A 16295-nucleotide genomic window follows, 5' to 3' on the forward strand; every position below is an offset into this window, starting at 1 on the left:
AACACGTGCCCTTTCATAAGCTTTTGATTGCTACAAGGTCTAATACTTACTTACTTATACTGAATGTACAGTTTAAAATGTTTGTTAAAAATAAATAAAGAAGCCTTGCCCTATCAATTACACATGTATAGAATTTGGCTAGAATAAAAGATCGATGATTTAATTGTGCCTTATCCCCGAAATATGTGATAGGCGATGATTCCAAATATAACACGTTCATAAAATAATTATATATTTGTACACAATGTCAATAATACAATCAAAATAATGATTTGAAATATATTTTCATGTTTTGTATATACTGAGAATGCCAGAAAAAGGGGCAGTTTCAGGCTGTACGTGTGCAAAAAGCAGTTTTTTTGAGAAAATGCATTACAGTGTAAAACTTGAAATGAAACCTCTTCAATTTCATTTTTTATATAGTATTTGTGAGGAAATGTAAAGCTTTTCTCCATGGAATATTCTTAGTAACAAGGTCCTCCAAAATGTGAGGAAATATGACCCTCGTGGCCTAGTGGCTAGTCTCGCATAATTAACATGAGACATGATGCGCATTTTCCCCTTAAAATGTAAATTGTACAGTACAGTTTTATTCAACAGTCAAAGGTCATGCTTATGAGGTACATACTGCCTTATCCACTTATGTTCAGAGACAATGAGTATTATATATTCTTACTCTCTACTGTAGTTGAGAACCAGAACTTCGCAGTTTTCGCCCTCACAGCCGGGCGGGGCTTTCCCATTACTGCGCATTTGATTGGTCCGCGGTGCTCCTGCGTCATCATTCCATCATTCACTAGCAGCCGAGCTACAGTAGAGCTACGGGCCCGCACACCGGAAATAGAAAGCAGCCTCCTGTAGCACTAGCCAACCTCAATGTGTGTGCTGTCATAAGGGTGAGGACTCCGCGAAAACTCAATACATTTATCTCTCCTGAATTTGAAGACCACGGAAGACTTATTTCAAACCGAACGACAGGGACCGACACGGACATGGCGACATCCAGCCCCTGTGTTGTGGTAAGTTCTCCCAGCAGCAGAATGAAATGAGAAGGTGGTCGTAGATTACCTCTGAGTGCCCACTGGAACAACACACTGTACCCGAGCGACACTGCGTTTGATAAATATGCTACACCTACTGTTGAATATTCGTGGTAAATAACCTGTCTTTGTGTGTTGTATGCTCACCATGGCAGCGTGTTTTGTCAGACACAGCAGCAGTGTTTCCTATGTGTAGCGTGGCCTGCGGCCATGGAGACAAACATGCGCTCCGCACGCTTTCCGTACATGACGCAGGAGACGCTTAATGATAGACATATTCAAACCTAATGTGCGGGTTTCTGTGCCTGACAGCACATTGCAGGTTTATTAGTTAGTGTATTACAAGATTGTACATAACAGCAGCGAGAAAGCATAAAAACACGAGCTGCAAGTAAGGGGGCGTGTTTAAGCGCGCTTCTTCATTAGGCTGTGTCCTAAAGAATAGGTAATAAACTGTTTAAAGTAGGTTTATGTTATGTGTGTAATGGACATACAATAAAGCTGATTGTCTTTGGAATGATGTCAAAACATTACTTTAAATACATTTAGTGTCTACAGTTGTAACGCATTTAGGGTCTGTATCATAATATATTAGAGAATACAAATATATCATGCAAGGTCAAACAAAATGAGAATCTAAAATAGTGCAAGAAAATAAGGGATAACAGAAATGATTAGTTATTAGTTTTAATTAGTATTAATTAATCAAATGCATATGTTTGTTTGTTCATATAAACAAGAATGTAGCACATTTATATGCATAATGATTATTATAAACTTATGCAAATGTGTAAAAAGTTGTTAAACATTAAATAGAAATACGAAAAACGTTGAGTGACAATATAATGGTAAAACAATATAATAGTAGAGAGCTTTTTGGATGTGTACAGTGGTTGTTTTGTTTCTCTAAAGAAACTGGAAAGGTTAATTTAATGGTGTTAATATGTATGAAGGCGATTATGTGTTGTATGATACAGCACATGTTAGGACCTCCGTAGTCTGTGTGAATTATTTGTAAATCTTTTTGTAGATAACTTCACTGACCACATTTTGAAGTCAGTGTTTTGTTGTTATGAAGACTTGCTGACACTATAGTCAAGCTAGTTGCAAAGTTTGCCCAACAAAAGACAGTAGAAGATGCTGTCTCCTGTGTCATATTTCAGATACAGTTGCAGAGTGAAGTGTTGCCTAACATGCACTTTGTTCACACAAACCGTAAGGTCAACCTTTTTGAACTCTGTAAAAAAATGTGGGTTCTCTGGCAGTTGCAGAATGTTACACGTGTCCAATCATTTTCCTGGGGCCTACCTTCCTTCGCCTGCCCTTGTTGCGCGTAACCAGAGTATTTCATAAGTAACCTGCTAGCTTGACTGATGTGAGTGCTAACAACAGCCGTGTTTGTTGATTCATAAAGATAATGGCGGGTTATTTTTTAGTAATTTCAAAATCTTGCCTGCTGGCTACTCCAATGTTACGTACCCAATCTTTAAATAACAGACAACAAGCCCACGTCCAACAGTGTAACCCCCTCCTTCAGACCATGTTACAGTGAGGACATCTGCTCAGTATCAGTGATTATTATTTTGCATTGAAAGGGTGACGCCCAACAGATGAACATGTTTTTTTCATTTTGGTGGGCATAAGGGGAAATGCTTTGTTCTGGTTCAACCACAACTCTTTGCAATCTAGTGTTTAGTTTAGCAATAAGAATGTGTTGTCTTGGGAGAAAACTCTGAGTCCTGGGTGCGGTTACAGTTACTCGCATCACTCCCACAGAACCTCAGGCTCTACACCAGCTTCCCAGCTGTCACATGATATTAGTTATGTTGTCTGGGTTCAAGTAGCAGGCAGTTTAAGAATCTACTGTGGTATGTATTTACAACCACTGACTGTTGCTTGCTAAACTGTACAAATAACGTATTGTTTTCAGAGTATGCGGCTCGAGAGGCAATCAAATCTACGTTGGCTGTGGATGGAAAAGTAGCCCTGCGTTGACCTCTTCATCCCATTCCCCCCGTACTACCCTGTATCAGATGAATGTTAGGTAATACCCCTGAGATTTTCTTTTTTAAACCCCTTTGTGTCGTGTTTTATTTCAGATCAGCGATGATGAGCAGGGGTATGACCTGGACTTGTTCTGCATACCAAAGCATTACGCAGAAGACCTGGACAGGGTCTACATCCCCCATGGACTCATTTTAGACAGGTGGGGGTGTCACTTTTCTAGCACTTTCTTGTAGGATAGAGAAAATGTGATACATTGTTGGGGTCAACTAAAAGATTAGTGTGCCCAAACAAAGACCCTGTGGGATGCCAAGGTGTTCAGTAACTGGTGGGTCAAAGTGCCGACACTACCTATATTTGTAAGTGTTTTTAAATGTCTCAAAAACATATATCTGTTAATCTTGTACTTCCTGTTTTTCTTGTTTTCTTGGCAAATTTTCTATTTAGTAATGCATATAACATTTTTTTTGTTGTGGTGATTTCCATTATCCGGCTCTCCGGGTTTGCTTTACTTGGGAGTGCTTTAGAAATTAAAGCTTTGCCTGCTGACACAAACAAAAAGGAAATGGGAACTACTGCTGACTGTAGCAGAAAACTGAGCTGACTCTCCTCTCCCTCTCTTTCCCTCTTCCCCTGTCCCACGTGACCACAGGACAGAGAGACTGGCCAGAGAGATTATGAAGGAGATGGGGGGGCACCACATTGTGGCCCTCTGTGTGCTCAAAGGTGGTTACAAATTCTTTGCAGACCTGCTGGACTACATCAAGGCCCTGAACAGGAACAGTGACCGCTCCATCCCAATGACAGTGGACTTCATTCGCCTCAAGAGCTACTGTGTAATACATCAGTTTCTGTCTTTCTTTCTTTCTTTTTACACCACCTAAGACATACTGCACTTTTTATAAAAGCAGATACCTTTACTATAGTTGATTTGCTTTACATGATTTTAAAATGTCAATGCTCAAAGGGAATCCTCTAGAGTTGTTGACTTACTCTTTTTGGAAGAAAAAAGTTTACATGCTTTTTCGCAATGTATAAGTATCTCCTGTGTGCACACAAGGATGTATGTGAATGGACATGCGGGTGATTCACTAAGATTGGTTTCATGCATTTTCACTGAAGTCAGTGCTGGCAAAGGTAGGAAATACTTTGTGTTCCCAACTATGCATGTAAACAAGGCACGATTTAAGAGTCAAAATTTGGTTTTGTAATTCATTTTATGAGGAAATGCAATCGGCACATGTGCTAGGTTTCAATACAAGGTTTATATCCAAGTATAGTTCAAATATGAATTTAACTTCCAGACAATCTGGCATTAGAGGTAGTTCAAATCTTGAATGGTGGAAAAACAAGCTTCAATTGGGGAAAAGCTGCCTCATGGTCCACACAGATCTAATGTCTCATCAGTGGAGCAAAAGCTTGAGTGACAATTAGTCACATGCTTAATGTTCGTCAATATTTGTTAAATTTATTTCCAACTGCATTTTTTTTTTAGTGATACAACCACGTTTTCCTACTCTGCCAAGCCTTTTTTTATTATGTCATTTGTTCATGTTGTTCATTTTTGTTCATTGATATAACTTCTCCAGCTGTACAACTTAAAATGTGAAGTCTGAAACATGTCATCTTTATTCTTATCCTCACAGAATGACCAGTCGACAGGTGAAATCAAAGTCATCGGTGGAGATGACCTGTCTTCACTGACAGGCAAGGTAAGAAGTATGAAGGGCAACATGACTATGAATAAACAATCTTTGTTGACTCTAGGTCTGTCCTTGACATGTTACATGTTATGTATTTCTGCCATGAATAGAAGAACAACAACCTGGTAGTGGTAATATTCAGCTTGAACAGATACCTTGAATTTTACACAGGCTGATTTACAAGGGGGGTATGAAAAAAATAAGACACGCAACCCAAATACGCAAAATGAAAAGATATTAGAGCTGACTTGATCTAAAGATTTTTTTAAGACAACACGCATACGATTTTGTCAACTAATGGATACGTTGATTTAATCGACACAACTGTAAGACTTTGTTTTGCTTAAAGAATTATGCAAAAAAAATAAAAACTTCTCTTGTAAACAAGTTCTTCAAAAAGCATTCAAATAACTATTATTCAACGGGGGGGGAAGGAAGTCTTTGTCAAATAAGACAAAATCGAAAATGAGTGGACACTGGATTTCGATATTAATAATATAAAAGTTAAAGGTGGGGTAGGTAATTTTGGAGAAACCAGCTCGAGTGCGCTAGAATTTGAAAATATACAACCGGAAAAAGTCTGCCACTTCCTTACAGAGCCCCTCCTCCAACACACACGAACGCGCACATGACCAATGAGGGCACGAGATAAGTTTGCGCACAGATGGAAGGCTGACAGGCAGGTAGGCCATCCGGTTGCTAAAATGATTGGTCGTGCTTTTTACAGTATTACGGCTTCCACAGATGACATTTTTTTTATGGATTTTTTGTCAAAGCATTTAATGTATTCATTGCTATCGGGATGTTAAGAGCATTCATGGAATATAACAAAAAGTGTATCTCGAGCCGGTTTCTCAAACTTACCTACCCCACCTTTAAATTAACTTAAAATAAGAAAATAATTGTGTCTGTTGTTTTGCATCACATAACTTACCTTAGTTAATGTATCCATGATTTTCATAATGAATAAATTAAATGATACGCATTCACTAATTACAAATTCTGAACAAGTTGGATTATAAAAAAAGAGAACTGATTATTAACGTCTCGTGTTTATCTGCATGCTAAGATAAAATACATCCAGTCCGCTGTTTTCATTAATATTATGATATTAATATTATCATTTCGTTCTTTTTCTTTTTTCACAGAACGTCTTGATTGTGGAGGTACGTACGGACATTTTCTTATACAGTAAATTAAACCGCTTTCTATTCCAAGACTGCTAACATTAGCTTCTCTCGTGCTGTGTTTCCAGGACATTATCGACACAGGGAACACAATGAAGACGTTATTGGAACTCCTCAAACAGTACAAACCAAAAATGGTTAAAGTAGCAAGGTAATTTGATCTCTTTAAAACTGTAAGATTGCGGGGATTCTTTACCAAAAGGCTGTTATTTATGAAGTTTTATAACTATGATCAACTTTGTTTCTCCCCCCAGTTTGTTGGTGAAGAGAACACCAAGAAGTATTGGCTACCGACCGGACTGTGAGTTTACACCTTTTTTAGACTACTTGTGAAATGTATAGTTAATATTATGTACTGTATGTTACACAATGAATATACTAATAATAATATAGGATACTACTATTTCAGAGTTGTTGGTGTATTGCAACACCAAGTAACTGTTTTATTCGCCTGTTTCTTTCAGTTGTAGGATTCGAGGTGCCTGACAAATTCGTGGTTGGATACGCACTTGACTACAACGAGTACTTTAGAGATCTAAATGTAAGTATTTGAGATGGATAAAGAAAGTATGTCATGTTATCTGCTTATAAGAGTCTGGGCAAACAGTTTGTGTCAGGTGATTTTTTTTAAATCAATATGTTTATTGATTTTTCTTAATTTCTACGAACTCAATAATGACAGAGCAGATACATGACAAATGCATAATTACAAAGCAAAACCAAAACAAATAAACAGCTCAGTTTCCAGACATACATGGGGTTTACAGGAGAATCACTTAAAGGTTTGTCATGGCTTATGATTACAGGTCTTCAGGAGGTTTCTTTAACAATAGTAGCCGAGGAAATGCAAGTAAGGCTGCCAGATTTGATAGAACTGGTCAGATTTGGCATGTAGAATACTTGTAAGATATTCCAGGGGAACCAACACAAATATAATTTTGCCCCGCCTTTGTCCATTGTAGTAATATATTTTGACCTTGCAGCAAAAGTAGGGACATTGTATTATTTCTTCCGAACCCCTTCGATCCTCTGTGTATTATAAGGAGTCATGCCTCACATTACTTCATTAAACAAACGGAGTGACAATCTACCTGGTGGACGGTACAGCAATTTATCAATAACTGATACCTCAGGGTGATCTACAAGGGTTGTATTCTTGGTGATATAGTGCCTGATCTGCAAAAAAGTCCCGTCTTGGGAGCTGGTACTTTTTTTTTAATCAATTGGTCAAATTACATGAGATCGCTGTCAGAGAACAAGTCTCCCAATGTAGTTAAGCCTTTGTTATGCTGGAAGCAAGGATCCAATACTCCTGGTAAATAGTCTGGGTTGTTGGTTATCCGGGTGGAAGTCAATTTGAGACCCCCCTCCATACACATTAATTGTGACTGGGTTCGGTACACTTCTCTTTTAAATCCTGTAAAGAACACTATAATAATGAGGATTCAATGGCGCTTTTCCACTGCAGCACGTAGCACTGTTTAAGCGGGCCGGGTTTGATCTGACCAATCAGCAGTCGAGAGTGTTTACGTCACTAGTTTAGCATATTCAGCCCGGTAAGAACCTCGATTTTGGAGGGCCAGAAAAAAGGTGAAAAAGTAGCCCTGAGCCGGAACTACCCCCAGTGGAAATGCAAAAAAAAACACTGGCTCATAACACTATGAGTTGGATCTTAGCCTTTCAATTAGGGACTGATATCTCAGGCTGGGATGAAAAAACAATTGTTCGGCTACAGACTTAATTTATGAAATGTCTCTCCAAACTGCAAGCCAGTGGCTCAATGGCTAACACAAAGACGAGAGGAGATAGTGGCCCTGCCTGGTACCTCTATGTGTTGGGAAAGTACTGGATCTTAATCCATTCGTTAGGACTACAGCTATGTACCGGGTGTTATTGATGCAAGGTCAGACCGGGATAACAAACATGTGCATCAATAAATTGCTGCAACACTAATCAATCCTTTTTCTGTTTCAGCATATCTGCGTCATTAGTGAATCAGGGAAGGAGAAGTACAAGGCATGAAGAGCACTTCGTCACAATTTTAAATGTATGATTATATCTTATCCTTTTGCTGTCCATTTTATATTTTAATTCTTCATATTCGTGTCATAAAATATATTCAGCCTGCTCAGGGTCCCTGAGGATACACCGCTAAAGTGATAATCCTGAGAGAAGCATGGCCTGTTTTAGTCACCACACACACGCACATTTGACGCAACTTTAGAGATAATCTTTTTCCTTAGATAGAGCAATGTCTGGGTCAAACGGCATGGTGCCCAGCATCACTTGAAATTAGAATAATGCCCCACACTGATTTCATTATTTTGTTAAATCAATTGTAATTTATTTTGAGCAATGCTGTTAGCTTTATGTACAAAATACCAAGTGTTGTGCCATATCAAGATATACAACATTTGACAACCTCCTATGAAAATTAATATAACTTTTAATGTAATTCTTCTTTTACCTTGAACCATCAAAAACATTTTATTGGCAGTCATAAGGAGGATCTCACATTTTATTTTATTTGTAAGTGGGACAAATTACATCTTTGTGTTACTGTGGTGTGTGTGTGTGTGATAAGATTTAGGTAATTGCAGAAAAGTAACACAAATGCTGGCTGCTGTCCCGAATAAACACTTGGATATGCTGAAGATGTAATATCTTCTTGATTTATGAGTGTTAATGATATATTTTTATCATTTTTGTCACATCAAATTAATTTGGGTGCATGCTGCATTGTTCAGATAGAGATCTTTCTATTGCTGGAAAAAAATGAACAGTTTACAAATGTGTAAATGTTCGACTGATACTTGGAACAATCATGTTTGAAACACGTAATCTGTATTTTTCTGACCGTTTTTTGGTTTTACATTTCTACTTTATAAGAGGTTCACAAGCAATGGTACCATCATTGTAAACCAGTGTCAACTGAATGTTGCATACCAGCCATTAAATGTTCTCACCCCTCCCGTGATTGACTTACATTTTACTACAAAGTGTGTTAACAATATAACACCAAATGCTCTGTTTAGAAAATAATTTCTGGCTAATTGATTGTGAAAATACTGGTTAATGGAAAGATAATACAGGTAAGATAAATGAATTTCTCCCAAAAAAAGTGATGCATTAGTATTCCCTATGTCTGGAAGCTAACAGTGCTGCCAGAATTTTAGGAAGAAAGTGCTGACCGTGGACTGAATAATACCTGCTAACGGTATTTTACTAAGGCTCATTGTAAAGTATATGGTTCTCACATGTTTTAAGTGTACGATTATTATGTTTGGTTATTTTGAAATACTTTCCTGCATTTTCTGATTATTTTATACTAATAGTTATTCTAAAAATCGAATGTTTCGGTTTTGGCTGTTGATAACACTGAAATTGTCAGTTGAGACCTTTATACAGTCTATGGTTGAGACATTATAAACGATTATAGATGAAGGGGGGCAGCTTGAAGAGTACTTCCTAAATTGGCATTATAGTAATTATTTAATAAGCTAGTTTTAGGCATGACAAGTGGTGTGATTTGCTGCTGTTATTACCCAAAATTACCCATCAAAACACTAAATCTGCAAGACCATTCATACCTCCATCACTTTGTTAAAAGCACATGGCCTCCTGTCCTTGCAAGAAAATGTTTCACGACATCACGTGAAACTCAAACTGCCATTTTTGATGCAGCTAAATGTATCATGGAACTCAGATTAAATGAAAATGTAACTTCTGATAATGCAGCTGGAGTTTATCATGTAAGAGTTCCATATGATGCAGGTCACCACATCCCGCCTGAGCATACCGGCAAATGCAGCGGTTTCATTGGACAGGGCTGCTAACGTTAAAAGGGGCGTGAAGTTTGCTGCTAGCAGCTAACCTAGCTCCTGTGTGATCATCTGAGATCTTCTGCTTCATCCCTGGAGGCGCCCTGCAGAACCGAAAAACAAAGCTATAGAGCCAGTTACATGTGCAGACGCCATGGTTTAATGTGCTTCTCTGAGCCGGAGAAGCTATCAGGCTGAGGGACAGAAACAGTTAGTTAGTGAGATGTTGATAAAGGCCTCTGTGGACATGGTGTTGTGGGTATCGGCGTTAATGCGAACGTGGCTAGATAGCCTAGCATGCTAGGTAGCTGGGCTTAAAGCTGTTGCTGAAACTAGTTAGCGAGGAGCGTAGCATAACACTGGCTCATATTACTGAGAAGAAACGTTAAACTCTTTAACTCGTTCAGTATTTAACAGCAACTCGTTGAATTAACGTCATAAACGTTAGAGGCATTTGTTGCACTCCCAAGTAATCTGCTGTACGGTTTGGCTAATGATAGCTAATTTAACGCGCTAACATGCAGTGCTAGGTTAGCATAGCAGCGTTTCAGTCGTCAACCACGGCCGCCCTGCACCATCAGAGCAACGGGTCGGCAGCTAGCAGTTACTGGGCATTGTGCGGTATGTAACCATGGCATGCTAACCATCCATCAGGAAAGTTGGTGACTGGCCATAACGTTACAGCCAACGTTAGCACAGGCCAGTTTTGACTGACTATATAGTTGTGATTTATAGGATTGTTGAGATAGAGTTGTTAGGATAATTAGCCAGGGTTAATTTGTTTAACAACGGAGTTATACAGACTACAGGGCCTTGCAGATTACAGTGGTGTAACTACATATTTACTTTAGTTTGTCTCGTCAGCTCATTTAGCCTTAAAGATTATGTTTCCTAAAAACACGTAAAGGTAAAAAAAAAAGTTTGGAAAGCAACCATGTAACGCCACTGAGCTTGTTAGCCATTTTAAGTTCATGAATTGGTGGCGGGCAACGGTAGCTAGCAAAATGAACAATTCAGGAGTCCTGGCGCAAGAGAAGATGGAGCTGGATCTGGAAATCCCATTGTCGTTAGCTCAGACCGAGGGGCACTTGAGACGATCCAACAGTGCACCCATGATAAATGTCTTAAGGTTTCTACAACATTACATAGTTGCACTACTTTACTTACAAATATTTCAGTGAATGTATTTATCCCCATTGTAGTAACTACATTTGAGTGAACTCATGGGAAGTACACGCATGACACATGGTTGTTCTGTGAATTTGTCATTTCAGTGATAACTCCCAAGTGTTTCAGAGAGAGGTCCTGCGCAGCCGGAGAAATAGCACTACAGTGGTCAACAGGCCCAACATGGTACAATACATTTAAAAATATTAAACACAGTTTCACCAAAGTTATTTGTGTCTCAATTATTGTGTAGTCAATCTTCTCTTCTTCACATGCATCCTTCTTTGCAGGTCCCTTCATCGCCTATTCGGGTCCCCAGCACCAGACTTCACCAGATCAAACAAGTAAGAACACTAACTGTTTTTTTCATATTGGGGGTGAAAAAAGGGCATGTCAGACCACTGTCTCCCTCTCAAGCCATAGGGATTGATGGTGTCTAAAAAACATGCTAGAGTCAATATATTGGAGTCCACAGGGCCATCGATCTTAAAGAGATGATCATTTGGTAGTATAGGACTCCAACAGAGAAAATAAACAATTTAATGAAATCCATTGGCTACATTTATATCTTTTTTTATTACAAAAAAAAGTTGAGATTTTCAAATGAGATTAAGGTTGATCCAGAGTAGGACCAAATGCACAATGTCTAGTTGTTGCGTGTATAATTCAGAAAAATACTCTAGCTAATACTTTCTAACCATTATCACCTTGTACCCTTGAAGGAGGAAGGCATAGATGTGATGAACAGAGAAACTGCACATGAGCGGTAAGCTGTAATAATTTGAGGATAAAGAGATTTGTTTGAATTATTGCTTTGTTGTAGTTTAAACCAACATGTTTCAATTTATTCCTCATCTTCTGTTTTTGTACACACAGGGAGGTTCAAGCCGCCATGCAAATCAGCCAATCCTGGGAAGAAAGCCTCAGTCTGGTAAAGAAAGACTTCATTACAGCTTCTCGAGTGTTATGAGATATGTTTTGTTTGCTTTGAATCCTTGGAAGTGGGCTCTGTTTTGCCTTCCCACTGCATGTTTTGGCCCTGGGCCAGTTCTGGCCTCTCTATCTCCGTAGAGTGGACAAGTACAAACATGCTAGATTAACGGTGAAAACAAGGGAGTTATCAGGGCCACCAGTCTTTCAAGGTCAGACTGAGTCGGTAGTATAATACTCCCACACTTATTTTAGAGTTTCTCTACATAGTGCTGTGAAGATGTGATGTAAGATGACATGGCCACCAATGTGTTTTTATAATCCGGTTTTCTTAGAGTGACAACGATTTGGAGAAGTCAGCGTCTTCGTCTCCTAAGCGCGTCGACTTTGTGCCCGTGTCCCCAGCTCCGTCCCCGACCAGAGGGATAGGAAAGAAGGTACGTCTGACCTCCTGTATGTTGACATGCATGTCACCTGACTATACAGTGAACAGCCAGATGAAGGGAGCAGTTAGAGCATTTCAGTAGTTTGCTGTAACCTGATTTTACTAACAGCTCGCAATCAGATTATTGAATGGAAATCTGTGTGGCAGGATGGAATTTATTTAGCTGAAAAAACAGAAAACCGTCTTCCAGGAGAGATTTTTTTGTTTCTGTTCAGTTAGCTTAAAAAGGCCTCTTCTTTATTCTTTATTGTAAACCACATACATTATTTGTGTTCTAGAAATGCTTATTTGGATCCAATACATTATGTTTTTGCTGCATAATTGTTTTGGAGGAAATGGTTATACATGCTTGATTTAATCAAAAGGTTATCTTGATTTACTTAGTTAATTTTGACCTTAATTTCACACATAACTTTACTTAATGTACACACACAGTAGGACCAATGATCAGGCCGTTAATCTGTTTTTATCTTGTCTCTTGTCCGTCTTCTATGTTGCCTTCGTCCAAGCAGCAGTGTTTCTCTCCTTCACTACAAATCCTTGTGAGCAGCAATGGCCTGACGCCCAGCCCCGTACCGAGCCCAACGCGACGCTTCAGGTGAGCAACAAGTCTTTGAGTCTTTTGATAAAGAGGTTTTTGATTCGTATCTCAGCGAACAGCAAGACTACTCCAGCGCTACCTGACTCCTGTAATTCTCCCCGGGGCAAAAATGAGGTTCCTTTTGCAAGTCTTGGTAGAAAAAACGACTGTTCCTATTAACTTAACAACTTTTAAGATGTGTCCGAGTAAACTATAACCATTTTATCTGAATTACAGTTACAGTACAGATGCATTTGTATTGCCACTGATTCTGCCTCTATTTCAAAAGATTCTTGGTTGAAAAAGTATTCTTTGTGATTCTCAGCCGACGGAGTCAAAGCCCGATCAACTGCATCAGAGCCAGCATACTTGGACCAATGAAACGCAAAGGTGAGGTAGCAAACATCTTTGTTTCTCAGCCAAAAAATGACATCCAGCATGTTAATTATTATAAAATGAAACTATAGAGACTGCACTGACTTTCGGGTAATTTAACTGAGCGTTATTATTATTTGTATTGTGTCTGATTATGATTGCAGTTAAGTTCTCTTTTTTAGAGCAAGCACAGTCTGTGTTTCTAGATTTCTAAATGTCAGCGTCCCTTTGCTCTGCAGGTGAGATGGAGACGGAGAGTCAGCCTAAGAGGCTCTTCCAGGGCACCACCACCATGCTGTCCTCAGAGGTCTCCAACCTGTCCGAGCTCAGCTCCTGGTAAGACTTTGTGGATCACCAACAGGTGTCATAGAAAGGTGTTTTAAAAAGCTCATTGTGTAGATGAGGATTCAGCCAACATATTCATGTTTAGGTAAATGAAGCAAAGGGAAGAAATGTTACACATGGTTGATCATCTGTAAAAAAACAAAATGGTGGGGAAACTTTCTTAGATGTTCATTTGCTACATACTGTGGTTCTAATAGTTGAGCAATACACTTTAATTATTAACATTTTAACTGGGCAAAAGTGTTATTATGCATCTACTTTTAAATAGCAGCCATACAGGCATTAATGACTTGCTTGGACAAAACATATTACTAAATTGGCTTTTTAATAGTATAATTAAGGACTTTTGATTTTTGGACTTTGACTACATGTTTTAAATTAGATTAACGCAGATTTAATGTAAAAATAATAGGTACGATTTCCATCAGCTCTCCTGGCCCAAAGTGAAAGTACACTCCTGCAATATGCCAGCTTCACTCACAAAAAAGTTGTTTCATGGGTAAAAAATACATTCATACAAATTCACTGACTAATGGGAGCAATCACCTGGTTAGAACCAACATGTTTGTTTTTTGTAGGGAGTTCATAAAACAGCTAAATCCATATGTATGATCAAGCTGCTTGAACATTTATTAATTGGGAAAGCCAGGCAATGATTGCACAGATTCCCCTTCTCGGCGTTGCAAGATAATCTTTCTCTGCTGAATTTGTGACTTGAAGAACAGATAACCCATCTTAAACCAGGGGTCAAATAAAGCTCCTGTAAAAAGTGAATGACTGTAGCCTGGGGATTAAATCATCATCATCCTGATTTGACTTGGTCATAGTTACTGGTACCGAGCGGGTGAGGCATTAGTAAAAGTATAGCTTTGTGGGACTCTTAAATAGATTATAATAAAGCAAATGTTTGCCGCAGCCTCTGATATGACAGCCTGCAGTCTTAACAAACTCTTTCCTTCCTCCAGTCACTGTCCCGACATGCTGGACGGCAGCCTGAGCAGCGTGGGCTCCTCCACAGACTCCCCGGGCAAAATGGAGGGAGTGTCGCCCTCCTCGTCCAGCAACTCGCCGTTCGCTTCCCTCCAGGATTTGTCGCCAAAGTGAGCATGGGATTTGAAGAGACAGTTTAAATATATATTCTAAAAGACTGGTGCCAAAAAGCATCTCTCCAGGGAGCACGCCTCCTTTTCAGACCCTCCATCTCATCGCTTAGATTTGGTGGATTTTCTCCATGTTTGTTTCTGAGCGGCTGTTCTCATGGCTACAGTTCGGAGGGTATGTTTGATTTAAGGAAGCAAAAAGCCATGGATGAGTTTTTTTAGTGAAACTAAGAAAATGTCTGAAGAAACTGGAGCACCAGCTGCTAGTAGAGGATATGGATGGTGCTCGGCTTCATAGTGAGTGTGTTCATTACTAATGCTCGAGCACTGGACTTAAAGAAAATGACTATTTGGATGTGTACATTTCCCCTTTTCGCGCTGGAAACCCTCTGTCAGCAGGCTTCTTTTTTTTGTATGTACAGTCCTGTTATTTTGTAAGAAAAATATTTAACTTATTGTTTCCCTGCTTTTGCTTGTAATTATGTACATAATATCCCCGTCAGATGTAGTTTTAAGTTTGGCTGTGAGGTGAATGTGGGCACAGGTCTTCAGCAGCGAAGAGTTCTCTTTGTAAAGGAACTTAAACTACTCCTGGGGTACACCTACGGAGATTTCCTCACTGTTCTATTGGAAGAGTTGTGTTTTCAGCAGATTTTCATAATATTTTTATGATACGGGCTATGAACTGTGGGTTTATTTTAATTTTATATATGACCCCATCCCAAGACTTGCGTCTTTGTGTACAACACTAAGGGTTCCTGTGTTTTTGTCAGGATGTCTGTATATAAGCAGAGTGTAGAGATGTTCTGCTGGGGAAATATTCCTATCTATGAATTTTGTGAGGTTTCATATTCCCATCAAAAGTAAACATCACACAGTATCACATCCTGTCAGTATGTGTGTGAGCGGGATAGACGTCAAACTTTCTTATAAGAAAAATATCCAAGAAAACAGTATACTGTACTGCTTTCAAATGTCCCGATTCCAGTGTCCATATCCCCTGTGTTTGTATAAAAGGAAGTGATTGTAAATCATATTATGGAAGTGTGCCCCTTTTTTAATTTAAAGATACGTTTGGTTTAATTTTCTTTGTACGAAAAATAAAAAGCAGTCGGCTTGCCCTGCTGTCGAGATGATATTTTTTTCTCATCTTATGAAGTGTTAAGGGCATGAATCTAGCAAATTTGATACTGTATGACTGCAATGGAAAAACTGTAATAATCTGCCAAGCCGGCTGACAACTCGCCTATGCTTGTCTTTTGTGATTGCAATCGTAGTGAACATCAGGAATAAATAAATTATTTCTTTATGAGTTTGTGAAGCTGTTTTTCTTGTCCGGAGCCCTAAAACGTACCCATGGTCACAGCAGGATATCCCTAAACCTTATTTACTAGTCTGGAACCAAATGGTATGCAAGCAAATCAAATCAAATACCAAAGGGAGATCAGAAACCATGATCAAAAGAAAACTAAGGCATCATTATCAAGTTTTGGGCTCCACGCCCTTCTGACCCAACGTATTAAGTCTAGAAAATAACCTAGTGTTATACCAGACCGCTGTACTGAGACTTTATTTCATGTTTGGAGCATTGATGTATT

The 16295-nt window shown here is 38.9% G+C and overlaps 2 protein-coding genes and 2 non-coding genes across 4 annotated transcripts; all 4 read left to right on the plus strand.

Moving 5' to 3' along the window:
* Positions 1-796: 796 nt before the first annotated feature.
* hprt1 (hypoxanthine phosphoribosyltransferase 1) lies at positions 797-8911 on the plus strand. Its single transcript, XM_034121245.1, has 9 exons — positions 797-1019; positions 3140-3246; positions 3697-3880; positions 4691-4756; positions 5896-5913; positions 6003-6085; positions 6189-6235; positions 6399-6475; positions 7909-8911. Exons 1-9 carry the CDS (start codon positions 993-995, stop codon positions 7954-7956), a joined length of 657 nt encoding a protein of 218 aa, XP_033977136.1. The 5' UTR covers positions 797-992; the 3' UTR covers positions 7957-8911.
* Positions 8912-9704: 793 nt separating this feature from the next.
* Positions 9705-16010, plus strand: fam122b (family with sequence similarity 122B). The gene is made up of 10 exons (XM_034121244.1): positions 9705-10884; positions 11030-11108; positions 11213-11266; positions 11645-11688; positions 11799-11853; positions 12188-12289; positions 12810-12895; positions 13203-13267; positions 13492-13588; positions 14563-16010. Exons 1-10 carry the CDS (start codon positions 10727-10729, stop codon positions 14699-14701), a joined length of 879 nt encoding a protein of 292 aa, XP_033977135.1. The 5' UTR covers positions 9705-10726; the 3' UTR covers positions 14702-16010.
* On the plus strand, positions 11309-11449 carry LOC117475291. The gene has a single exon (XR_004555151.1). It is a non-coding gene; the product is annotated as a small nucleolar RNA U109 (small nucleolar RNA).
* Positions 11947-12100, plus strand: LOC117475290. Its single transcript, XR_004555150.1, has one exon. It is a non-coding gene; the product is annotated as a small nucleolar RNA U109 (small nucleolar RNA).
* Positions 16011-16295: the final 285 nt, after the last annotated feature.

Source organism: Trematomus bernacchii, unplaced genomic scaffold, assembly GCF_902827165.1.
Source record: "Trematomus bernacchii unplaced genomic scaffold, fTreBer1.1, whole genome shotgun sequence".
Classification (NCBI taxonomy): Eukaryota; Metazoa; Chordata; class Actinopteri; order Perciformes; family Nototheniidae; genus Trematomus; species Trematomus bernacchii.